The sequence below is a fragment of the Sorex araneus genome, chromosome 3 (assembly GCF_027595985.1).
Source record: "Sorex araneus isolate mSorAra2 chromosome 3, mSorAra2.pri, whole genome shotgun sequence".
NCBI classification, from domain to species: domain Eukaryota; kingdom Metazoa; phylum Chordata; class Mammalia; order Eulipotyphla; family Soricidae; genus Sorex; species Sorex araneus.
Window position 1 is genome coordinate 138,211,475 of NC_073304.1, and position 27,731 is coordinate 138,239,205.

Genomic DNA, 27,731 nt, shown 5'->3' on the forward strand with positions numbered 1-27,731 from the left:
CTGCATGGAAAACAAGACGGAGAGCAATAGGGTGACGGTGCCCCGGCTCCCCTGAGGCCTCGTGAGAGGCACACACCATAATTCCCTTTCCAAAGCCTCACGGGTTTCTCACAAACAATGACATCACTCCTTGGACAGCCCGGCTCCAGCTGGGGGGATTTTCCTGGGAGCGGGCCGGGCTGGGAGCTCTCCCGGGTGCTGAAAGCGCGGGGGCGCGGGTTTGCCGCGCGGCGCCCCCCGCCGGCGGAGGCGGAGCAGCCCCGCGGGGGCGGCCCGGGGCGGGGCCCCGCGCTCCTCCCGCCCTCATTGGCCCGCCGGCGGCCGCACGTCATTCAGGCTGGTGCTCTCCTCCGGCCCGGAGGAATTGGAGATGAGGAGGAGCTGGAAATGCAGATTTAGCATCAAGCACAGACCTACACTCGCTCTCTCTCTCAGAAGCACAGAGCTCCCCACACTCTCACCCTTCCAGCGAGCCGGGCCGCCTGACGGCCGGGTTTCCCGGGCCAGCGGCTAGACCAGAGCACACATTGATTTGCTGCTTTCTAAGCCCCTCAACAGTTTCTCTCTCTACACAAAGATTTTTTTCAACAAACAAAAGCAACAAACTATATACATATATATTTTAAAATATTTTTTGCCTTCCCTCCTGCTCCCCTGCTCCGCCAGCCCGCGCGTCTCCTAGTACCACTTTTCCGTCCAAAGAAAGATGAAAGGTGGCCGTGTCTCCCAGTGGAAGGCGGCCGCCGGGCTCCTCGTCTGTGTCATGATTTTTGCATCTGCCGAGAGACCGGTCTTCACGAATCATTTTCTTGTGGAGTTGCATAAAGGGGGAGAAGAAGAAGCTCGCCAAGTTGCAGCAGAACACGGGTTCGGTGTCCGAAAGGTAAGATTCCCCTTGCATTTCGCATGTTGTTTCAAAACGGGGGCATCCCTGCGCAATCTCATTGCAGGCTCCTTTGCAAGTTTTCTCTCTTTCGAACGCGATGCAGCTATTCTACCATCGGCTCTCTACCCCGACATTGCCTCCAGTGATCTTTTCACGAGTTATGTAATTAAAATGTCCTTCAAATTGTACCACTAAGGTCATCAAGAGAATTTATTGCCCTTTGACTTTGTGGCGGAGAGCAGGACAATACCGTTCCAACAAAGCCGTGCGCCCCGGCTGCTGTCCGAGGTACCAAGTTCGTCAGGCGCCGGGGATGGAGAGGGAGGACGCGCGCGGAGCCTCCCTGCTCGCGGCTGGCGGTCTGGCCGGGCACGCGTCCCCCTCCCCATCTCCCGGGGAGTAGTTTCTGACCCGTCAGGCTCCAGGCTCGGACCTGGGCACCTGCCTCGGTGCTTTCCTAGGACCCCGCGCCAGGAGGACTTCCCTCTCTGTGACTCTGGTCCCTGCGCTTTTATGCAGAGACGACAGCGCCCCGGCTCCAGAGACCGGGACACGGGAGCCGGCTTCTCCCTCCCGAACCCCGCACAACTTCACGCCCTCGGCCCTGCCCACGCCCGCCCACGCCGTTCCCCGCGGCGGAGTCCGGGCGCGCTCCCCGACTCTGCCCTCGGCGCCGGGCACGGAGGGCGTCTCTCCGGGTCGGCTTTCCCGAGGAGACGCGGGGATCCCCCTCCGAGAAGTTGGACTCCAACTGCCTGGGCAGCGTCAGAAAACTCGCAGCCTTAGAAAACAAACAAACAGAGCCGCCTTGGGGTTCCTTTGCAGACTTGGGGGTGCCTGCTCCGTGAGGGCGGGGGAGGCCGGGGAGCCGCGGCCAACCTGCTTGTTCTCCCCGCGAAGTCACTTGGCAGGGAACTGAAGCGTCCCCGGGGGACCAGAGTGGAGCAGGGGGCGGCCAGCGCGGAGGGGAAGGGGGCCGGCAGGGGAGGACCTCGTGGGAGGCGCCTGAAAGAAGAAGGAGGGTGGGTGAGGAGCCTGGGGTTCCGGCCTCGTCTCCTCCCCATCGTCCCGGGAGAGGGGCTGTCAGAGGCGCGGTGGGCGCTGTCTGCCGTCGCGCTGCCCTTGAGGGGCAGCGCGAACTGGGACTCCGGTGGGTCCCTCCGTGTTGATTTCCCACGCCTCCTGCTTCCCCCCGGGCCGCCGCTAGGGCTGGCTCCATCACTGCGGGCTCTCCCGCCGGCGCTGGGCGGGCGTAGGCAGCAGGCGCGATTCCCACCCCAGGTGCAGTTGACAGAGACTCTCATGAGAGGTCTGGGAGGAGGCGCTGGGTCGGCCGGGTGGCGCGCGGGCGGGTCCTGCAAAAGAGAACTTGTTGCTCCCGGGAAGCAAGCGTGGGTGAGGCCAGGGAAAGAAGACGTCAGCCCGGGGCGGGGGCAGCAAACCCTCCGTGGTTCTAGCCCAGGATCATCCAAAAGTGCTGCTAACAAAGTAAACAGGCGTAGCAGGCCTGTCTTCCTTCTTGCCCTCCAAGCCACACTTGGTAAGATCCAGCACCTTGGCTCCATAATTAAAAGTGATCATTATTAGCATGGTTTATGCACTGGATTTCTCACAGATTTTTCTTCATCTCAGCAACTCTGAGGAGACTGCTATTATTATTGTTGTTGAGTCTGCTTTTCATAAAGTACTTAGCTTAGAGAAGGACCTAAGGCTTTCCTCATCTTTCTACATGCTCTTTATCCATTCATGTCCCAAAGCAAACTAAGTACTCTGCAGAGTGTATTAGGTTTGGTGAGAAGCTGGTAAGAAAAAAAAAATGTGAGAGGGCCATTAGGTCCCTCTGTCTTAAATGTACAAAAGCCACAGTTGATGCAGAAATACTTATTACTCTCCCCTACTCTGAAATTTTTCGATATAGGCAGACATTGCTATTCCTCGTTTCTTCCTTGTTGTATGCTCTTGGGGTCTTATTTTTAAATTGTAATCAAATTTAAGTGTATCTGACATATTTTTTACCCAATTTGTTAATTCTTGACGATATTTTTTTTAATTTTAAGTATAGTTTTGGTCTTAGGATTTGAGCAAATAGTTATAGAGATAAACTCATCAGATGCTCAATGGAATTATGTCCATGTATTCACCTTAAAATATCAGGGAGCTTATTTTTGAGGTGTTTTTTGGTTTTGTTTGTGGGCCACACCAGGCATTTCTTAGGGTTTACTTCTAGCTCTGTGCTCAGGAATCAATCCTGGTGTGCCTTGGGGAATCATATGTGATGTCAGAGATCAAAGCCTGGTGGACTGGGTACAAAGAAAATGACCTGGGGCCGGAGTGATAGCACAGCGGGTAGGGCGTTTGCCTTGCACACGGCTGACCTGGGTTCGATCCCCGGCATCCCATATGGTCCCCCAAGCACCGCCTGGAGTAATTCCTGAGTGAAAAGCCAGGAGTAACCCCTGTGCATTGCTGGGTGTGACCCAAAAAGCAAAAAAAAAAAAAAAAAAGAAAAACGAAAATGACCTACGCACAGTACTATCACTCTATACTGCATATGTCCTTTCAAATGAGTGCTTTTTGTGTTGTGGCATCAGACACCCAGAAGTGGAATTGCTGGGTCATAGACCAGCTCAATTCTTAAAATTCAAAATGCCCTAATAATTTTACTTCCCTTAAGAATACCACATAATTTACTGAAACATTTCACTGAGAATTTAGGTGAAAATCCAAACAGGTGATAACTAGCTGTTTTGTTTGGTTATGATATGCTTTGTTTTCTATTCATGTAGAAATTAACTAGGATAACTGCAGTAAAATTCTTTGATAGCTTTTATATGCAGAATAATTTAAAATGTAAATCTTATGATTGTGCTATTATGTGATAGAAATATATTTACAATTATTTTATTTTGTTTGGTTTGGAGGTCACATCCAGCAGTGCTCAGGAACTACAGCCAATAATGTTCTAAGGGTTTTCTCTTTGCAGTACTTGGAAAGACTATATCGTACTGGGGATTAAACATAGACTTCTTGCAAGCAAAGCTTGTACTCTTAACTTTGAGCTATCTCCCTGGCCCCTTCATTTTAGCTACATTGATATGTAATTTAGTAAAGATATCTGTTTGAGGAATTTTCATTGAGGATAAATGTGTAACCAATATCCAAATCAAGAAATAAAATATTAACATTATTTCCAAGTTCTCCTTTTGCTCACCAGGTTATTTTTAGTTGGGGGCTATTTAAAATATTGCTTCTGTGAATATCATATTATGTTTATTTTATTGAATATAGACACATACTTCTGTTGAGACTATTTTTAGGATGGACTGTTGAGTCAGTGGGAATATATGTCTTCATTTTGTTCTAGAAATCCGTATCAATTTTCAATTGCTATGTAGGACATTAAAACAAATATAATGGTCTACAACCATACAAATTTGTTATTTTATATTTTTTTCTGAATAAAGAATCCAACACATTTTAGTTATATCTTCTGCTCTAGGCTTCATAGGCAGAAATCAAGATATTAATCTGATGTTTTCTCATCTAGAGCTACAACTAAGAAGAAACATGCTTAAAAACTTACTTAGATCCTATGAGAATTCTTTTAGTTGTAGACCTAGAATCTTCATTTTCTTGCTGACTGCAGAGTAAGGAATTATCTTAGCTCCTGAAACTCTTGTCCTAATTTGTCATATGGCCCAGATTATAGCCTTCAGAGCCTCTTCCTTCAGGAAAAGTTAAGGTCCTTCTCAGGGTAAACCAGGTTAAGTCAAACCCTCTCAGGAGATTTTTTCTTATGATTTCTTTCATGTATACAAGAAAACTGATTTGAGATGCCTCTATTTGATACATATCTTCACCTCTATCATAGAATCCAACTCTGTACATAAAATGTACCAAATTTACAGTCAGACTAATGAGGATTGTAGTCCATTTGGCTATAATTAAAAGGAATGGGGTTTTACAACACATGTATACCAATGAGTACAATTCTTGGGAATTACTTAGAATTTTGTCTACCACAGATGATTCTCCAAACCTTTTTTCCCACAGATATGCCAATTTGCATTCCCACCAAGAAAGTATGAGGGTTGTGATTGTTCTACATCTTCACCAACATTTGATGTTTTATACCTTATCCCCTTTAGTTCTTCTGGTTAGGCATGGTGTGGTATTCCTTTATGGCTTTAATATCCATTTCCCTGATAATCACTTAAACACGAATGCCTCTTTATATGACCATTGGTGACTTAGATATACTCTTTCATTCTGTATTTATTTGCTTTAAAATTTGGGGGATCATGTTTCTTGGGGTTTGTAGGAGTATATTTGGTATTGGGTTCACTGTACCACTGTCATCCCATTGTTCTTCAGTTTACTCGAGTGGGAGCCAGTAACTTCTCCATTTGTCTCAGTCCTGAGTTTTTAGCAGCCTCTCCTTACTCATCTTTTCCAACAATTTGGAGGCTCTTTCCAGGTTAAGGGAATGAGAACTATTATTACTGTTTTTGGCATATCAAAAATGTCACAGGAAGCTTGCCAGGCTCTGCCATGCCAGTGGGATACTCTCGGTAGCTTGCCGGGCTCTCTCTTCTCGTTCTTTTATTTTATTTTATTTTATAGGAACCACACCTGGCAATGATCAGGGATATTGGGCCACTTTTGAGAAAGTGTTCCCCTCAAGGTGCTTGAGCAGGTGGTGCTTGGGTTATCCAGGGGCCATACCTGTGGTGCTCTGGGAATCGTATGGCATTACGGATCTAACTTACGGCCTTACACATGCTAGAACTGTACTCTAGCACTTGAACTATATTGACCCTAATATTCATTTTATTAAATTTCTTGAGTGACTTTCTAAATCTTATAACCAAACCTAGCCAAACCAAGCAGCAATAATCTTTTAAAAATTTCCAAACCAAAGTTGCATCTTGCATTATCAAAAACTTTCAGGTCATTGTGATATGTCTTCTCCATCAAATATATATATATAGTTCATTAAACATTTTCCCCTCCTACAGATGAAGTTTTCTATGCTTAATAGATATTCATTTTGTGCTTCTTAACCAATAAATACACTTGGATTGCAAAATGATGGTTTCATCATCAGCTAAAGATAAGATACTTGAAAAATTAATCTTCAAGAAACCTTCATATAGCAACCATTATTTCGTAGATAGCAATTTAACTAGAAAGCAGTAGGTAACAACCAGAAAATTAATGAGTGGCAGACTTCTATATTTTTCTAACCTTTCCAACTCAGAAATTATCAGTAGTGAAATAGATATAATCTTTGCACAAAGAAAATAATGTCTGCAGTTAAAGCTTGATCAAAATACAAAGAAAGAAAATTATACCTCTTTTCCTCAACTAAATGAACCTCAAAATCAATTTATACTTCAAAGGTCTTATTAGCTGTAAATCATAATGTTATAGCACATTGGAGTGATGTTACAATTAGGTTTGCAATAATTATATATATATTCAGCTATAATTTATTGTAAAAGAAATATTCTTTATGAATTAAACATAATACATGAATTCAGACTTTACACACACATGAAAGAATGATTTTATTTCATACATGAATTAAGATGTAGTATTTCAAGAAGAATATAAATATACATTGTTCTTTAAAATCTAGATATTGTTTTGGATTCACAGCATTGTTTAAAATGAGAATTAGAGTTTGACATTTTTAAAATCAAGATGTTTTTCTTATAACTAATATTTCCTAACTGATTAAAATCTACTGCTGTTCAAATAAATAAACACATGCGAACTGACACTTCTATGTAAATTTGACCTTATATAGATTGCAGTGAGTTATAATATGAGACATATATGCAAAGGACTAAAATTAAACAAAAGATTTTTAGTAGGGGTGGACCATACCTGATAGTGCTCAGGGATTACTCTGGCAGGCTCCAGGGACCCTAGAAGGTGCAGGGAAATCAAACTGGGTCAGCCATATGCAAGGCAAGCTCCCTACCTGATTTACTATTGCTCTAGTCCCTCTTCAAGAGATTTTTGTCCCTGAAGTCAATCAATTAAGAATTTCTGGATAATGTGATACGATGAACTATTCTGGCAGAAATAATTAAATATAAAACTTCTTACATTAAAAGTGAAGCAATAACATAAACCTTTAATTTTCTGGTATTGAATGAAATAGACTTCAATATGTTACAGGCTTTGTTAGTTTCTCCATTAGTTAACAAAATATTTATCCGGCTACAGGATCTTAGAGTTATTTTCTAGTATGAAACTTTAAATTTGGCATTGACTTCCATGTATATTTAATTCTGTTTTTTCCTAAGTAGATTTATTTGCTACTTTGTATCAAAGTAAGAAAAGCTCAAGTAAAGATGAAAGACACAAAACCATTTATTTGTACATCAAAAGCTTTCAAACATTTCCAAAGTGTTATAATGGCCTCGGGTAAAAAATTTAGTCTTCACATGGGATACTTGTGTTTCATTGTTCAAAAGTTTTAGTATAAGTTGAGGGTAGTGACATTTTCTGTCTTCATTTTTTACCTCAATACAGTGCCACACAAAACAGCCTACAATGCATATTTGTTAATCGAGTGATATATTTTGTGTTTGTATAGTATTTTTTACTGATTATCTTTCCTCTTGAAACATAAACAAATGCTGGCAAAATACTTTTTAAAGAAGATTTCATTCTATTTGGAAGGTAGCATCTCAATATAAGAATAATATTCTTATATATTGTAAGAATCATGAATGACATGAGTGGTAAAAGAAGTAAATAGTTTTAGATACATTTAGAATCCTCTATAAAGTAAAATGTTATAACTACTATTGTCAAAATTGAACATCTTTATTTTTAAAATGCCAAGTAGTGTTTTACAAAGCCTTGGAAGAATGAATTTATCTTAATTATGCAAATTGCAATACTTGATAATAACTATCGCCAGTATTTGGGACACTTTACTTAAGATGCTGCTTTAAGAATATCTAGAGGGATCTCAGCAGGTTCACCTCCCCATCTCAAAAACCTCTCCTTGCTCCACCATTTTTCTAGGTGAGGTTAATCTCTGAGCTAACACCCCAAGTGCCATTTTGAAATGAGAGCAGATTCACTTCCTAGCTAGGTTATGGCAGCCTCCACCCTCACCCTCTGCCATTTCAGCAAGCCCATATTCATATCCCCAGAAACCCACAAAGCTACACGAGTGAAAAGAATATCATAGAAGGCTCAATTTGTACAGCTAGGTCTGTAAAATCTCAAAATGTGACTTTAGTGACACCATGTTCAGGGTGCTTTAGGTGTTTTATGAAATAAAAGAAATGATAGCATAAGTAGTTAGCAAAGCACAAGGAATTATGAGAGTGGAAACAAGAAAACTATAATCAGAAGTGACAAAAGTAAAGACTATGGCATGTGATGTAAAAAATGGCAATAAAAAGCTCTGAGCAACAAAATAATAGAAGTTGAATGAAAAAAAGGAGCTCTAAGATAAGATGCAGAAAATCTTAGAAAATAGCAGAAGATAGGAGGAAAGTCTGAAAATAAATAAATAGCACACCAGAGAAAGATGGGATGAGTTCAGGAGGGACAATATAAGAATCACTGGACTCTCTGGAGAACAACCACTAATTAAAGAAATTTTAGATAAGAATTTCCCACAGTTGAGGAGTGCAGGCACTGAGATTCATAGACAGGCAACATCTTAGGGAATTCATAGCCTTGGAACTTGTTTTGAAAGAAGTCTTAAAAAGAGCTTCTTTGGCGATGCAGTAATAGCGAAGTGGATGAGGCACTTGCCTTTCGTGTGACCAGTCTGGATTCGATCCTCAGCATCCCATATGATGTCCAAAGCCTGCCAGGAGTAACCCCTGAGCACCGCTGGGTGTGGCCCCAAACAACAACAACAACAACAAAACCAAAAAGCTTCTTTAAAAGACAAGACGAACTTCTCAGCACTTTTTTATTGAATATGGCATTCATTCATGACACTTGTGGTTGCTTCCTACCTAAGTAACAAAGCTGTGTTTGTTCCTAGCTGGTTAAGAATTTCATGCTTTTTTAATAATGAGTTAATGTTTCATTAAAGAAAGAACTGTAGATGCCAAAGAGGTAGTACAGGGTGAGAGGTGCTTATCTCACATCCAGCTGATCCCGTTTAATCCCGAGTCTGCACCACCAGGAGTGAGCCCTCAGCACAACTTCTACATTTCAATGTTTATTAAGCATACAATTACTTTTGCATCGATTAGATTACATTTAAATATCCACCCTATGCTGCACCCAAAGTATTGTAGTATTGTTTATGTTCCGGATAGTGAACTTTCTCCTAAATTCATCACAAATACATCAGAATTTTTGTTATTTTTAGGCCACACTCAGCAGTGCTTAGGTATTACTCCTGGGTCTGAGCTCAGGATCATTCCTGGTGGGATTGGGGGGCTATGTGGGGTGCTGCGGATCAAACCTGTGCTGGCTGTGTGCAAGGAAAATGCACTCCTGCTGTACCATTGCTTTGACCCCTAACAAGAATTTCAACTCCAAATTCTGTGTTTTTGTTCTCTCTCTCTCCTCTCTTTCTCTTTCTCCTTCATATAAGTAACACATTTATAATAGTATTGTAAATTATTATTATAATTATTATAATAGTATTAGTTTTAATGGGTTTGATATATAAAATTACTTCCCTTTAACACCACTTAAGTGCCCAGACCCTATACCACCATTCTTTTTTTTTTTTTTTTTTTTTGCTTTTTGGGTCACACCTGGCGATGCACAGGGGTTACTCCTGGCTCTGCACTCAGGAATTACTCCTGGCGGTGCTCAGGGGACCATATGGGATGCTGGGATTTGAACCCGGGTCGGCCGCGTGCAAGGCAAACGCCCTACCCGCTGTGCTATCGCTCCAGCCCCTATACCACCATTCTTATCTCACTTCTGTTTGCCCCTTCATTTCGCCACTGCTTTGTAATCTCAGTTTTTCTTAGGTCATGATTATTTGGGTTTTATTAAAGATAAAATATAAAGTATATTTAATATAAAATATTAAATATATAATACCAACACATTATTTATTGATACTATTAAATAATATTAAATATCATTATTATTAAATAATAATATTAATTAAATCAAATATATTACATTTAATTAATGTTGATTTAATTTAAATTAAATTGAATTAGATTAAATGATATTGAGTAATATTATTTATTTATATATTATAATGTAATATTAACATAACACGAATATAAAATGTGAAATATAAAAATATAAAATATAAAGGCTACTCTCCACATGGTTGGATGAGCCTCATGCATAAAGGGACCGGCAGAGGAACCCAGGTGTGCAGGACCTGGGGCTGAGATCTCTCAGCCTGCTCGGATTGGGACTGGACCTTATCCATCCAGACCCCCCATTTCCCAGTAGCTTGGCAGCCACACCCACAAACTGCCCCTAGTGCTGTGTAATCCCACCAATGGACAACATCCTGAGACTATAAAACCAAGCTCCTGGAAGTGCATGGCGGCTTTACATGTAATAGTCTCATTCTCCCTCTTGGAGAACCTGACAAGCTACCAAGAGTCTATTGCCTGCATGAGAGAAACTTGCAAGCTCCCCATGGCGTATTCATATCCCAAATACAGTAAAAGATATATACATACCTCTCGGAGAGCCCGGCAAGCTACAGAGAGTATCCCGCCTGCACAGCAGAGCCTGGCAAGCTACCCATGGCGTATTTGATATGCCAGAAACAGTAACGATAGGTTTCATTCTCCTGACCCTGAAAGAGCCTACAATCGTTGGGAAAGACGAGTAAGGACAGGCTGCTAAAATCTCAGGGCTGAGTGTAATAGAGGTGTTATTGGTGCCTGCTCAAGTAAGTTGACAAACAATGGGATGACAATGATACAGTGATATTAAAGATTAAAGGACTTCTCTAAGCATAAAACGGGAACTCTCCTCCCAAGATTAAAAGGAGCATGAATGATAGAGATTCAATGTGTAAGTCATAGGGGAGAATATGGGGAGAATGTACCCTTAGGAGATAAAATTAAAGGTAATGTTAATGCTTATAGGTAATGAGTTGGGGCTTTAAACTAGATAAAAATCTGTACATTGACAATTCAACTGAGAGGTGATGCTGACAAAGGTAATGAATGACATTTGGAGGCAGTGAAGGAGATAACTAGGTTTTTAGTAGCATGCACTCAAATAGAGGTGGAAGAGACACAGAGAGAAACAAACATATTTAATTTAACTAATTTAATTTAATTAATTTATTTTATTTTGCTTTTTGGGCCATACCTGGCGATGCACAGGGGTTACTCCTGGCTCTGCACTCAGAAATTACTCTTGGTGGTGCTCAGGGGACCATAATGGGACGCTGGAAGTCAAATCCGGGTTGGCCGCATGCAAGGCAAACACCCTACCCACTGTGCTATTGCTCCAACCCCAAGAAACGTATTTTAAAGATAGAAAATTCCAAGAGAAGGAAATTTATAACAGTAAATCACTGAAAAAAAGAGATCTATGGTTAGTTTCTTAGTTGAAAGTTGAGACTTGAAAAATTAGAACATTTCCCCCTGTCATGATAAAGTGCATGAAAGCTAATTGCCAACTCCCTAATAAAGGTAAAAGTTATAAAGGAAATAAAAATGAAATTCATTAAACACTCATTCACATGTATCAATCATGTAATGGTAATAGACAGCATTATCCAAGAAGAGTATTGAGAGAAAGAAGATAAAAGAGGACCTATGTCAAAATTATGAAGAACTTTGGATGTGGAAGGAGAAAGAGAAGCAAAAAGACAGCTAAAAAAACCTAAAACACAGACTGTTAAGAAACATGGAAGGAGAGTAAAGAAAGTGCAGGACTGTGAAAGAAAAGAAGAGTTTTAAGAGGAAGAATTAGTGGGCTTATCATGGCCATTTGGTTTTTTGTTTTGTTTTGTTTTCTATTAATAACTTTGAGATATACAGTTCAAAAGCTGTTCATGGACATAGTTTTAGAAGAGAAATCCTTGTTAAAATTGGAGGAATCATCTTAGAATATTGGCAGAGGGAAAATATAATGGTTGGGTTTAGCACAAGTATTTCTTAAGACAAGAATTTAAATTACTTAAGAGTAATTCTTTTTCTTTTTTATTTAAACATGGTGATCTACAATGTTGTTCATAATCCAATTATTTCAAGCATTCAATGATCTAATCCTACCAGCATTGTGATTTCTCCACCAATATGCCCAGTTTCCCACCAACACCCAAGCCTGCCCCCTTAAGTGGAACAAAGAAGTTTACCTTATATTGCTTTTTATAACAAAGTGACAAATAGATTTATTTAAAAGTAGATCAATAAAAGTAATTTGTGATAATTGGTATATCTCACGATGGCATTACTAAAGTCATTAGGAATTTATTGAGATGGTTGATGCTACTTGAATTTCTGTGCTATTGTTTTTACTTACTGAGGTTGGTGGTCTTCAAACACAGCTCCCCCATCAAATTTGCAGTGCTCCTATTGGATTGTCAAAACTGTGAAATTTGGAGGCACCTTTAGCTGCATGCTCTAGGAGCTTTGGTGGCTTGGTGGTCAATGAGGTTCATTGTGGATCTGGTCCATTTATTTTTCAGAGGATGTTGGGTTGGCAGAAAGCATGTTGAGTCGTCACTTCTAGCGGGAGAAGAAATCTTCCTTCTCCCATTCTGAGAAGGTCCCAAAGTTCTCAGCCCAGAGATCAATCTACCTGGGACAATTCAACATCTTGGCATTGTTTTGATATTATTTGTGGATCTGAGCTTTTTATATGCTGGAAGAAGTTGGGTGTGGTTGTGAGATGCTAAGCCTTAAAGTTCTGATTAGGATGTGAGGAACTGGAAGAAAGGAAGGGAAGTTATTTAATGAGACACTATAGAGTATTGTCATAGTTGATAATGAACTTAATTCCATGGGGAAGCTTGAGCTGATATAGAACATGTGTGTGCCTTGCAGTCTTCATAAAGAGTGAGAGAGATACACTAATGGCAATTGATAGCCGATAGTTCTTCCTGGGTGGCATTAACTCTCCAGCGTTTGTTCTAGTAAAGCAGGGTATAATGACCACAACAAACTCTCACACAAAGAGATAGAGCTATTGACTTGTACTGAATGATAAAGCCTCAAGGGGCATGAGCAGGAAAGTGATAGTGTTTGCTACAGAAAGAGGCAAAATTGTGAAGGGCAGTTTTAAGTGCAATCTAATGAAAGTGTCAAGTATAAGCAATTTTTTAAAAGTATAGTGGTAAAGGAAGGATAAGAAAAGTTTTGTTATAATGATGGTAACTGATGTGATTTTTTACATATAATAATTTCTAAACATCAGACTACTTAAAGATTGCTACCTCCCAAAAATATGTTGTGACATACTCATCTAATTACATTACACTAACTAGTTTATACAGAGTCATTTAAATTTTTAGAAATAGTAACTGCAATTATGGAATTATAGTCTGTCAGAGCAAGAAGGGATCTTAGAAAGATATTAGTTAACCCTTCATTTTGTATGTGATTAAAATAATAACAAATGTTATGTTTTTTTTAAATTTTATAGTTAAAAAAAATTTTATCAGTGAAACACCGTGAGGTACAGTTACAGACTGTGCCTTTTGTGCTTGTGTTTCAGTCATACAATGGTCGAGTGCCCATCCCTCCACCAGTGCCCATTTTCCACCACCAATGGTCCCAGCATCCTTCCCACCACCCTTACCCCGTCCTCCCCCCACCATACCCCACCTCTGTGGCAGGGCATTCCCTTTTGCTCTCTCTTTTCTTTTGAGTGTCATGGTTTGCAGTAGAGGTATTAAGTGGCCATCATGTTCGGTCTATAGTCTACTTTCAGCCTGCATCTACCATCCCGAACAGACCCTCCTAGCACCCTTTACTTGGTGGTCCATTCTCTATCTGAGCTGCCTTTTCCCCCAGCATTTGAGGCCGAATTCTAAGCTGTGGACTTATCTCTAATGTTCTTGGGTATAAGTCTCCCATTCTGTTACTTCATATTTTACAAATGAGTGCAATCTTTCTATGTCTATCCCTCTCTTTCTGACTCATTTCACTTAACAAATGTTATGGTTTTTGTTGTTAAATATTTGAGATGATCAATTGAACACCATTTCTTTCTAGTGGTAGTTTAAACATACCTTCATGGCACAACTGTAGTGCATTTTTTATTGGGTACGATAGAACTGAAATAAAATGTATTTCTATTAGTGATTAATCATGTAAACAAATTTACTAGCCCCTCTCTGTTCTGGTATTTTACCCCTGAAATTTTTATGAATTACATTTTTCTAAATAAAACTGTTCATAAATTCAGGGATCTCATATCAATAACAACTCCTTATTTTTACACATAGTGAAAGATAGGATAAGGATTCTTTATTTGAGGGGCTGGAGCAGTAGTACAGAAGATAGGGCTTTTGCCAAGCACATGGCTAACCCAAATTCAATACCCAGCCTCCTGTATGGCCCCCCAAGCACTGCCAGGAGACATTCCTGAGTGCAGAGTCAGGAGTAACCACTGGGCTTCACTGAATGTGACCCAAAAAGCCAAAATATAAAGAACCTTTATTTTAATGTTTCCCTACTGACTAAAGTAGTGTTCTACATTTCATGATTACCACATTAATTCTAAAGTCATTATAAATTGTTGAAAACTATTTTTTTAGTGATTAAGGGAAAAAAATCGAATGGTTTAGCTCAGTCATCAGATGCACACTAAATGACCAAAAGATGTCTTGAGATGCTGCAATTAGAAAACTAAGTGTGTTAGAAGATACTATATAATATCCCAACTTGTGCCTATGTTATATAGCATAGTAAACTACCATTAATAGTTTAGAATTATGTGACTGGAGTGATAGTACAATAGGTAGATTGCTTGCCTTCAGTTCCTGGAACCTCATATGGTACCCTGAGCCTGCCAGGTAGCCTTTACAAAGGCTACCCTATGGTAGCTTTAGCTTGTTCTCCACTTTTATGCAAGGGCAATATTCATTTCATTAGGTGACTGTCAGTTTTCTTCAAAGATGACAAAGTTCAAAAACCAGGAGGGAGTTGGTATCTACTCGCTAATTTTAGTTAATTCCCAGTAACTATTTTGAGAAACTATCACTCAGGAATAGAAGGCTAAAATAGACGTTGAAGATCCCAGAAGCTGGGAGTGAGGAGCAAGCCATTGTGGGTCTCTTGAAAGTCCAAAAGCAGCATCATTGTGGAAAGGGTACAGAATTATGTTTAATAGAAACAAGATATTTGTATCTTCAGTGAGGTTTGGCATGAATACAAATTTGGAGTCTGCAAATAGTGCCATAAGCAAATAGTTCTTGTCATTAACTCGAAAGAAAAATAGTCAAAAGAAAAGCTATTGAAGTTTGAAATCAATGAGCAAAGAAAGCAATATAAGACAGTCTTACATGGAGAAAAGTTAATTGAAGAATATCCAACAAATACTCAGCCTGTTCACTGAAGTATCAGGTAGGACACTGAGTCATGGATTTTATAACAAGTAGGCAGCTAATGAGGCCCCCATAGCTATGCCACCAGACTCCGTGCCAGGCTGTCTTCACTTGGGTTGCCCCAAAGGGGGGTGGGTGAGAACCCTCCCTGCCCCAAGGGACCCAGCCCTGGTAGCCAACACCCACCTACCTAATGGCCACCATGCTCCAGGCTGCTTTCTGGACTTGCAGCCGCAAAGCGGCTGTGTGACGCATTATAAGACACTTCCGACCCATTTTCCATAATGACCACACCATATTTTATGGAGTTCAGATAGTAGGCAACAAATCATAGAAAGTAACACACACACACACACACACACACACACACACACACACACCCCACCTCGGTGAGCCCAGCAAGCTACTGAGAGTATCCCATCCGCACAGGCAGAGCCTGGCAAGCTACCCGTGGCATATTCAATATGCCAAAAACAGTAACAATAGGTCTCATTCCCCTAACCCTGAAAGAGCCTCCAATCATTGGGGAAGACGAGTAAGGAGAGGCTAAAATCTCAAGGCTGGGAGGAATAGAGACATTACCTATGCCCGCTCAAGTAAATTGACTAACAACAGGATGACAGTGACAGTGACAGGCAGCTAATATTCATTCCATTAACTTAAGAAAGTTCTTTCAAAGACTGAGCAGAGATCGAGTCTCAATGCACAAACACTTTTTCAGTCTTTGTTCAAAACATTTTCTATGTCCCATTTCCTAAGCAATCCACAAGGCCATGTTCAAAGTCTGTAATGGAGGAAACTAATCAATGGAACATGAGCAAGGTGCAGGGAGTTGCTGCAATATCCTACCTAGAACTCTCTCAATATTATATCTCTGAGTTGTCTCATCAAAGGATAATTAGGAAATTTAACCACCAAAGTTCATTCTTTTCTGGTTGAAGGTTAAGCCTGAGGAAAATCTAGTGCCCCAAGCAGACTAAGCAAGAAGCCACAATTACAAAATATTTTTAAACAAAGAGATACATGAAAATTTTTATATGTATAGCTACTACCTAGAGGCAACATAAGGATAGGCCAAGGGCATAGGATTTCAAAACATCATTTGCTATGCAGAGTACACAGATAGATAAAATGCAAAAGTCACTGAGAAATAGGAGTAATCTTTGCCAACAACTAGAGTACTGGCAATAAGTTTGTGATGGATTCATGTTATTGTACTTGTGAGACAATAACAGTCAGCAGAAGGCAAACTGCCAAGTTGAGGTGAATTTGCAAGTTAAGGTGAATTTGCATTGAGGCTCATAATTTCAACAGGTTAAAATAAATAGTAATTTTAGGGATATCAAAACAACAAAGCATATTGGGATTTTATGATTTCAAGTAGTGTGTCTGAGGAGATGATGAGAGATACTGAGAACATAATACAAAAGAACTCAGTACTTGGGTCAGTTCATGAGAAGTGACTCAACACTGCATGGAAACCCTAGTAGAGTAAGTTAAGCTAATAGTTATTTGGAGTACTTAGATCTCCAGGACCCTTCTTTGAATTCCTTTGTTCTAAAGAATCATTCAGGTTCTGGAAGTAGTAATAAGTAATAAGGTCATGCACCTTTGATCCCATTACCACCAGATGATGAAATCAGGGATACTGTATGATGCCACAATAAATGATTGGTAAAAGTAGAAAATTCTTTCTGTGAAATTTACTTCAGTTAAAGCAAATTGATTGAATTTGTTCTTACTCTGGCATAGAAATATAGAAATCAAGATCAAACTTGTAAAAAGTGGGGGAGAAAGGAATCCAGGATCAATGCTATCTCAGCACACATGGCATGTAGGTTGCTCCCTGATATTCCAAAGGACTAATAAATGTTAATATTACATATGGAGCATTGATTTGTTCAAGCGGGCACCAGTAACGTCTCCGTTGTGAGACTTGTTGTTACTGTTTGTTTGTTTGTTTTTTCTGGCATATCCAATATGCCACGGATAACTTGCCAGGCTCTGCCATGTGGGTGGGATACTCTCAGTAGCTTGCTGGGCTCTCCGAGAGGGACAGAGAAATTGAACCCTAGTTGGCCGCATGCAAGGCAAATGCCCTACTTGCTGTGCTATTGCTCCAAGTCAACTACAGTGCTACAATTACATACGGAAATTTTTGAGACTAAAAGTTAACTCTTTCTTACTGAGACCAACAGTCAAGTAACCTTATCTGTCTTATTACATGGTTGTTATTATATTTTAGATTACATGTCATTTCTTGATAGTAAATCATAATTTGAATCTCACTGTAGAGTGTTATCTCAGTCTTGTAATGGCAAACAATCATGAATGACACAAGGGTGTTTTTTTTTTACTTTTATGCTCCCTGTCACAGGGAAGTGTGACTCCTAAATTTTTTTTAATAGGTAAGTATTTCTTGTGAAGAATAAATGCTTAAATATGACTTAGGGATTGTCAGTTAAGCCACTAGTCAGGTGTTCTGAATGATAGTAATAACTTTCAACTTTTGCACTGGCATCCCTGAAAATAGCTAATTCTGGAAGGATAACTATTCAAACATTCTAATTTTATTAACAAGCTTTCATTGAGGCATGCAGAGAAGAAGAACACTGAAAGGTATGGGATCGACAGACAGAAAGATGATACCTTTAGTTTTTTGTACAAAGAAAGCATATTCAAGTTGTCCAAGCCAGCTTATAAGATTTCATCTATTTTTATATTTTCTTCCAGTTCTTATACATTTATTATTTTAAAATTAGAAATACTGCTATTTATTCAGCTATTTATTAAGATTATTGAATTGAGCATGAACTCCACATTACTTTTTAAAATTTTTAATTGAATATCCATGAGATAGACCATTAAAAAGTTGTTATTATTGGATTTCAGTCATACAATAATACAGCACCCATCTCTCCACCAGTGTACATTTCCCACCACCAATGTCCCCTGTTTTCCTAACACCATTCCCCAACACCCCACACCCCACCCCCAGCCTCCCTCTATAGGAAGCACTTTCCTTCTTGCTCTCTCTCTCCTTTTCCTTTTGTGCATTATGGTTTGCAATACAGGTGCTAAGAGGTCATGGTGTTTGTTCAGAGCATACAGTGCTTTTATACGGCTGGAGTAGCTTTTTAATTGGGTAGCAGATTTGAGGTGTAGATGTGACTGCCGAGGCTTTGAGAATTACAGGGAGGTGGGGGGCGGTAGCCCATCCCTATCTCCAAGAAAGCCTAGAGATTTCAGTCACAAAACCTGCATGCCGGAGTTTTCAGCAGATTATATCTTGGTGAGGTCCATCCTGAGATAGTAGAGTCAGGTTGGGGTATAGTGGCAGTTTTGGATTGTGGGAGCAAGCAGCTGTTGGGGGCTCTGCTCGGGCAGGCTCCAGGATGACCTGCCCCTGATTTGTCCTGTCTGTTCAGCCATGCACAGGTCCAAGATTAATTGCAGCTTTTGATCTCTTTAGAGATTTATTTATGGGTCTCTGAAATACAGCCAATAAATGAACATTTATAGCTGACCCAGAGATGGTTTGTGAGCACGGCTCCCACATACCTAACTTTTGGCCATTTAATTTCTCAGGATACTTGTTCCCAAGTTCGTGGGGTCTGACCAAAGGCATAACAGCAATCTTGGGGTATCAGGAACCCTGAAGTACAGGTTGACCTGCTGGCAGCACCATACCCCTTTCTTATACATTTCTATTTTATGAGCTAGGTGTAGAAACTCTTTCACAAATGGTTTCTGGTTCTATACACAAAGGACATTGTCAGAACAGAATAACCTTTTTAAAAATTAATTTTAAAAATTTAATTAAAGAACTGTGATTTACAACATTTTTGATAGTTGAGTTTTAGGCATATATTTCAACACCAATCCCACAGTGTTATCTTCCCTCCACCAGTGTTTCCATATTCAGTCCCCACACCCAAGCCCCATCCCATTCCCTGCCTGTCACTTGACAGGCAAGTAACAAAGTTCCAGTGGTCACAGTTTAGATCTCAAGACCAGGCTAATCTTTTAACATGAACTAAGAAGCTGAGGCTGAATCATAGCCTCTATCGCATCTGCTACTTAAAAACATGAGGTCCTAACTCCTCAGGCTTCTGCCTGTTGAATGAATAGCTTCAGGGATATATAAGCTATTAGACTGCTTTGCTGCATGAGCAACATCTGTTCAAGAGAGCTATTTAGTTTCTTACTCTTCTCATGAAATCATATTTACTTTATTCATCTAAATGATGTGACTTATTTATCTTATATATGAAATTATATTGTTTCTTGTTGATTGATTTTTATGATAGCATATCATTTTCTGTGCATCCATCTGCCACTCTGCAAAGAATGAAATATCTTTTTATTGAGTAGTTTCCAATTTTATATCCCTTAGTGTTTAGATTCATTAGGTTTACTCGAAATGTCCGCCTCCTTATTCCACTGCCCAAGTTAAGCATCTATCCAAAATTAAAAGAAAAGATTAATGAAAATTAATGTAAGTATGAAACACAAATATGTACTATTATTTTAGTCCCAACTTGTTGCTCCCTGTTTGTGTAATTATAACTATAAAGCTACCGATAGAGGATATTATATGTACATATTCTATATATCTTTTTTACTATATGGGCATAACCATGTATTATTTTTAATTTTTATATTGTTCTGACACCAATCCTATAACCAGGGATAGGTGTTGAACACTGCAGAACTCAACTATGTATAACTTTTTAAATCATGACACTTCTTTTTCATGTACAAGGCTCCAAGTTTAAACCCTGGCATTTCATATAATCTAGCACTGCCAAGTTGTACCCTTCTGGCCCCCGGCACCACTGGGTCCAAGTAGCAGCACATCAAATCACCAGACACAGCATTTAATTATTTCACCTCTACAATGGAATAATGCTGGGATTGACCCCTGGACCACTTGAGCATTGCTTTAGGAGCTCCCTGCAAATTTAATGTCATCATATTGGAAGATGCATTTCACTCTTTCTCTGTTTTAAATTCAACTCTTAAACATGCCTTTTCATAAACGTAATAATTCTTGCTTGAAATCACCTTTCTCTGAAATATCTAGAAAATCCAATAATGAACTCTGATCAGATATTTACTACCCTACAGGACCCAGCCTCTGACTGACCCAATGAGAATCCTATGTAAGGAAGAAATTTTTCGTAGACTGAAAAATAGAAGATAAACAATGGGTTTCAAAGTCAACTATACCAGACCTCAAATGAAACTGTACTCAGTATGCTTACTTAAGACAAAGGTGATGACTCTCACTTTCCAAGACTGCTATCATCAGTAAATGGGACAGTACTTTTGAATAGCTGGACATATTGTGGCAATGTGAGTTTACAAGCTCTCTTTGAGCTTATTTTCTCTTGGGAACTGGCAACTCCATAGTTTGTAGCTACAGACGAAAAATATATGTCTTCCTTTCTATACCAATTATCCCATGTAGATGACCTGAAAATATTGACATTTATGTTTTGCTTTCTGGAGTCATACAGAAATAGCAATATCCCAAGGCTTCAGCCTCTACTTTTATACCTATTTAAAGCAATTTTTGATGAATCTTAATGATGGGCTCTTATTACACCTTGATTTAATGTAATAAGTTGATTATATCTATGATCCAATTATTGGCTTTCCTGTATTTGACATGGCACATTTTAATATTTTATACTCTTACTCTGAGCTCACTTCTTACTTCCTTTGGCTAAAAGAAGATGGGAGGAAAGCCAGAGAGATAGTACAGCGGGCTAGGGTCCTAATCTTGTATGTGGCTGACCTGAGTTCAAGTTCTAACACTGTAGATCCCTAACCTCTGATCCAGGAGTAAGCCCCAAACAACAGATTGTGGCCCCAAAACAGCAACAGCAAAGAAAAATATGACAGATAATCTTTTGTTCCAGTGTGCTAGTTCTAAGACTTGTATATTTTCAGTATCTTGCTTTACTAGGTTTACATTTAGTAACCTACTCCTCATCCATGAGAATAAGCCTGGAAAGAAAGCCATAGTGATAGTACAGTAGGTAGGGTGCTTGCTCTACATGCGCCCGACCCAAGTTCACTGTCACTGTCACCCTGTTGCTCATTGATTTGCTCGAGTGGGCACCAATAATGTCTCCATTGTGAGACTAGTTTATTACTATTTTGGGCATGTTGAATATGCCACAGGTAGCTTGCCAGGCTCTGCTGTGTGGGCGAGATACTTTCGAGAGCTTGCCGGGCTCTCCAAGAGGGGCGGAGGAATCTAACCCGGGTCAGCTGCATGCAAGGTGAATGCCCTACCGCTGTGCTATTGCTCCAGCCCAACCCAAGTTCAGTTCCTGGAATCCCATATGGTTCCCTAAACCCCGCCAGGACTGATGTCTGAGCAGAGTTAGGATTCAGTCCTGAGCACTGCTGGGTGTGACCCAAAACCAAAATCAAAACTGAAGAAAAGAGAATAAGTGTGGACTAGGATGAAAGACCATGTGGTGGAAAACTAAAATATAAGTTACTAAAATATTACTACTCTAAAAGTAAACAAACTAAATGATTACTGAACAAAAATATTATTACTCTAAAAGCAAGCCAGCATTCAGAAACAAAGCCAACTATGTAAAATGCAACTGACCACAAATGCCTGAGGAAACCAATCATGATTTGAACAATGTGGAGCCTAAATTATTGAACAAGGAAACTTGAGAGCTAAATAAATGTATGATATTTGAAGTTTCAAAGGTTTCTCAGCAGTTGTAACGTGCTATCATGGTGATACAAGACTGAAATTTGAATGACTGTGGTTTACCCCATGCTAGAAACTTTAATGAGATCTCCCAGGGCTCCTCAGCCATCAGATTGGCAGCTTCCCTCCCCAGGTTCACCTATCTCACCAATGTTCATCAGCGGTGATTCACCTGAGAGCCTGGAAACAGAGGTAATTAATAGTGATCCTGTGGAGGTGTAAGACAAAATAAGAGACTGCAGCATGGAAAGAGGTAGTCTCTACCTGTTATTCTTCAAACCCACTTTTTGTTCATCTCTTTTGGACAAAAGGTGGCAGAAAGAAAAATGGGCTCACAAAGCTACATGTGTAGTCCTAGGTCTCTGTTTTAAGGTTCAGGCTTTTAGTTGAGAAAAAGATGCAGATTGTTACAGATGAGCTTTTAGAATCTTTCAAAGGGAGATCTTCAGCATTTAGAACCTATCAAAAAGAGAACCATTGAGAAATGGTTGTAATATAAGAGGATTATACTTTTGCTTCATTTCCTGATTCTCTTAATTCCCCCTCTTCCTTTCTGGCCCCAGAAACCTCCATTGTATCAGAAAATCCCAGTGGAGGCTTTTAGCTGGCTTCGCTTAGGTGTTGACCTCCCATAGATAAATTGCTCTTCCATTAAAACTTCGTACTTAATATAAAAGTTAAGAAAAAGAAAAATTGGAAAATGACGGGGAACATTTTTTTTAAGTAAACAGATTTTATTTGGAGGTTTTTGAAGGAAAGGAGGAAGAGAAATTAGGAAAGAGTGAAGAGTAATGTGCTCAAGAGAGAACCCAGGCTTCTCCAAGGGTGGAGAGAGCCCCTACGCACACCCCAGCATTAGACATGAAAGCATGAAAGTACACATCTCAGAGGGGAGATACAGGTGACACATGTGCTCAATTGGGCAGCATAGACACCAAGACTGGGAACTTTTTCAAGCAGAGAAAATGTATAGTAATATTAAACCTTGCCTCTTCCATAGTTATAGGTCTATACTTTCTTCTCACTTTCTTTCCTTTATTTCCTCCTTTGTAATTCACAGCCACAATCTCTACTTTTACATTTCTTGATTCCTGTATGTCATATATTTCTGCCAATTGCACAATAGCTTTCCTGTTTCCTCACTGAACTATAGTACATGTAGGGCAGAGCCTGGGACAACTCCTTTTCTTTTTGTCCCCATTGTTATTGCAAATGCACTCCCCCTTCCATAAAAGATTGAATGAAATCTAAAGAAATCAAGGACCTCAAGTAATGTCCGTAAGATGAGGAGTCTTGCTTCATCTGTAAAATTCTGGACCCAAAATTAAATTGATGAACAATTATCTGTCCAATCAGTTTTCAATCTTTAATGCATTGTTTGCCTTTCCTGGTTTTATTCATAAACTATCTTGCCAACAGTTCTTTTTGAAAATAAATTTTTAAAATCTTTAACTGTTGCTTGATGACCAATGGCCTGCAAAGTAGACTCCACAAAGCCTGACTAAGAAGATCAAGAAAATCAGTACAATGGACAAATACAAACAAAACAGCTAAAAGAAAAGGGAGCTGTCTAAACCAGAGTTTTAACTGTTCGGGGCTTGCAGACCCAGTTAGGAATCTGTAAGAAACAGTGGGATCCTCTGGGAACAAGACAATGCATAGAAGCACAAAATTTGGGGTGCAGGTCATGTTCCCAGACCTGCTGGAACAACCATGGCCTGCCTAAGGGAGAAACACTCTGGTCCCAAGGAAAGCAGGCAATGAGCTCCAGGAGAATTTGACAAGCCTTATCTGATAAGTGGTTGCCAGTTCCCTGGGGCTCCCTGCCTGCCTTTGAGGAAAGGAAGTGTGTGGATTCAGAAAGCAGTTCTAACTTAGAGCCATGATTATTGGTGGGAAAAGGAATCAAGAGGAAAAGAATCACTGAGTAGTATTGCTGGATCCATACATTTTTCAGCATAATGAGAATTTCTTAAAACTCTCAAAGCAGCATTATTATGCTGTCACCTAGCCCTAACTTTCAAGCTGACAATTTGCTGAGTTCTTTTTTTCCATTTATTTTTCTCCTTCCTTCTGAAATCACTAAGATTTTGTTTTAATAAAGAAAAGGTCCTAGTAGAAAATAAAGATGTTTCCCAAGCACTGCCAAAAGTAATTATTGAGTGCACAGCCAGGAGTTGATAGAAAAAGAAATAGAAGAAGGAGAAGGAGAAGGAGAAATAGAGAAAGAAAAGAATTCTGTATATGCATTTAAATAAAATCATAGAAAATATGTAAATGCTGGTGTATCAGAAGTTTCTTACTACTCTTATTACTTCTACTTCTGTGAGAATTTGGAACCTAAGATTATTTTCAACACGACTTTACTATTTGTAAGATTAGTAATTTACTGAACAAGCTGGTGAACACATGAACGTTACATTATTAAAGTCTGTATAGTTAGCAAATTCCTTAAGTGACTATAAGTTAGACATCATCTGTCCTTTCTTCCCTTTAGTGAACCTCATGCTTGCACCATGACCCACTTTTTATATGCTCAGAAAACAATGACATAGTGTCCTAGTCTCCTAGTCTCCAAAGTCAAGAGGGAAAATGCTTTGGGAAAAATAATCAATATTTTTAGGCTAGTCTGTTAGAAATATGATCTGTCAATTAAGCTGTTCATTGCCCAACAGTAAGATGTTCAGAAGTTCAATTTCAGTTCCATCTGACCAATTAATTCTTTTATTTTTTTTCAAAGCCAAGACTATGTGTCTAATTAAAGAATTCTGGGTCAGGCATCCCAAGGACATAGGACAGAGAATACCATTTATCACTCTGGTTATTATCAAGCCATTCTTCATCAAGAATTTCAGCTGAGACTTCCTGGATTAATAATCATAGTTCAAAGGTGTATAATACACACATAAGCTACAGTGGAAGCACAGTACTAGATTTTCAGTCAGGAAACTGGGGTTGTGCTGAGAGCTACTTCCCCATCAGAAAAGTGTCTCGAATCACAAAGCATTTCTCTACAAAATGAGTAAATTGGGCTACTCTAGAGGTACAACTCAATTACCTTCGGAAAAATAATCATGTGAAATATATTGAATATGTAGCTATAGGCAGTGGTGAGGCTTCTGGCTTGAAATTAAATATTTGACCCTTTCAAAAACATTCAGATACAATTTAAAAATGCTTTCATATTTACTAAACTTTTAATTTAGATATAACTTTAGACTTAAAAAATGTTTCCAATGAGACCCTGAGTTTGACCCCTGGCACTGTATAGCTATTTCTAGCATCCTCTAGAATTTTCCTAGTGGCTTCCTAGGATGGCTAGGCATGACCTTGATTCCTAGAGCATCACCACAAAGATGACAGAAACTGGCAAAGCACACAAAACAACCCAAAATAACGAACAAACAGAAACAAGTATACCTACGATCATGACAGCATTAGTCACAATAGTTAAAAAAATATGGCAGCAATCTAAGTGTCCATGGATAGATGATTAGATAAACAAAATGTGATTAATATGTATGTACATAAATATATGCATATATGAAAAAATATATCATAAGGCATGTGATATTGATATGTTTTATCCCTGGTGAGGTTTTTGGAACTTTCTTCAAAAATATAAGAAAATTCCTAGTGTCCAACACAGAGGAATTTTGAAGACTGAGTGCTAAGTGAAATAAGTCAGTGACAAAGGCAAAACTATTGTTTGATTTCACTTATATGAGACACCTAGGCTGGTGAAAACCATAGAAACAAAAAGTAGAGGTAGCCAGAAGCCCCAGACAGAGAGAAAGAGGAGTTACCGTTTTGTAGGACTTCAAAGTGTCAAAGAGCTCTGGAAATAAATGGTGGTGATGTCTGAACAACAATGTAAATAATAATAATGTCATTTGACATTTAAAAATTGTTAAAACTATACCATGATATATACATATATGAACACAATTTAAAAAATTATACGTAGTTGTTTTTTTTTTTCTTTTTGGGTCACACCCAGCGATGCTCAGGGGTTACTCCTGGCTTTGCACTCAGGAGTTAATCCTGGCGGTGCTTGGGGGACCATATGGGATGCTGGGGATCGAACCCGGGTCGGCCGCGTGCAAGGCAAACGCCCTACCCGCTGTGCTATCGCTCCAGCCCCATATATGTAGTTTTTTTTAATATGCCCTTATCTATCTAGCCTCCCGCAAAGTTAGCATCTTAGATAACAGTTAAATCAAATTTTCCCAATGGTTCTTCCAGTGTTTTTTTCAGTGACCCTAGATTCCATCCAGGATACACATTATATTTAATTGTCTTGTCTCCTTAATCTCTTACAATTTGGAAAAATTGTGTAGCCCTTCTTTGCCTTTATTGAATATCATGGGTTTATTAACCCATGATAAATTTATTTGACGTTTCCTCCTGATTGAATAAAGGTTTTTTTGTTTTGTTTTGCTTTTTTGCAGAAATCACTTAAGTAATATTGTCTTTTTACCTAAAACTCATATTATGAGGAACATCATGACATGTCATGGCAAATCATACATCATTTCATGAGGCACATGATTTTGGTATGTTTCATCCCCTCCTGAGGAGGGTAATTTAAATTACTTGATTTAGGTTGCTCATGTTAGTTTTCTCAATATACAGTACTTTCCCTCTTTGGTTATCATTATACTTTACCACTAGTTTTAGTATACTCTTTGGTGATACTTACCAGTCATAGTTATTCTTGTGGTATTTTCTGAATGGTGACATTCAATTATAATCATTGTTCCTACACTTATTGACTTGAATTCTACAGAAGGAAAGATTACCCTTTATCCCATTCAACTTTAATTACAAAGTCATCGAAATAAACTCAAAATAATGACCCCCTCCCGTCAATGTCTGTTAGTGAATGATAACTCCAAATTTTCCCTTTAGTATTAAAATTTCTCAAGTTCAATAAGCCTTACACAATAGGAAATGAAACTTCATGTTCTTATTACCTGAAAATGGTCAAAAGCATGAGTCGAAGAGCAAAACTTAGCACACATTTTATTTTCCTTTTCATCCTCAGTTGTTTTTAAATCATATCTTAGCATTAGTCTGAATATATGAGTATGATTAAATAGCAAAAATGTTTAAGAACAACTGAGTCTGGAAAATGCATGTGAAATATTTATGTTAAATTTACTCTAGAGAATGTAGTTTTTAATTAGCAAGAACTAAGTCAAAGAAACTGAAATTTTCTAAGAGATATGCCCTTGAAATTCATCCAGTATCCAGTTTTGGTCCCAGGCCACCCTCTTCGATGCCCTAAGGCTTTCAAACTGAGTTGCTTCATGCTGTTGGCACCAAGTGACATACAAAAATCTTATTACTCCCAATTAGAAGTGAGAATTTAGGAACTTTTTAACCTGCACACTTCCTGATTATGTGGAAGTCTTGCACATGTGTGTATTCTTCTAAATTATTAGGGGAATATTGTAATTTTGAAAAATCCTTTACAGATGTTTCATTCCCTAATGCTTCTATGAAATTTGTCTTATTTTATTGTTTTTAACTTTTGTTTGCTTGTTTGGGGGGCCATACCTGGCAGTGTTTGGAACTTATTCCTGATTCTGTGCTCAGTGATTTCTCCT

General features: G+C 39.2%; 1 protein-coding gene across 2 annotated transcripts in view; it reads left to right on the plus strand.

Moving 5' to 3' along the window:
- Positions 1 to 365: 365 nt before the first annotated feature.
- The window catches only part of LOC101540743 (neuroendocrine convertase 2), a 176,304-nt gene continuing 148,938 nt past the window's right edge, over positions 366 to 27,731 (plus strand). Inside the window, exon 1 of one of the 2 annotated variants that reach the window (XM_055129825.1) lies at positions 366 to 883. In XM_055129825.1, the coding sequence (XP_054985800.1) occupies positions 707 to 883 (177 nt within the window). In that variant the 5' untranslated portion in view covers positions 366 to 706. The remainder of the gene's footprint in view (positions 884 to 27,731) is intronic. The other variant, XM_055129826.1, reaches the window with a different exon arrangement.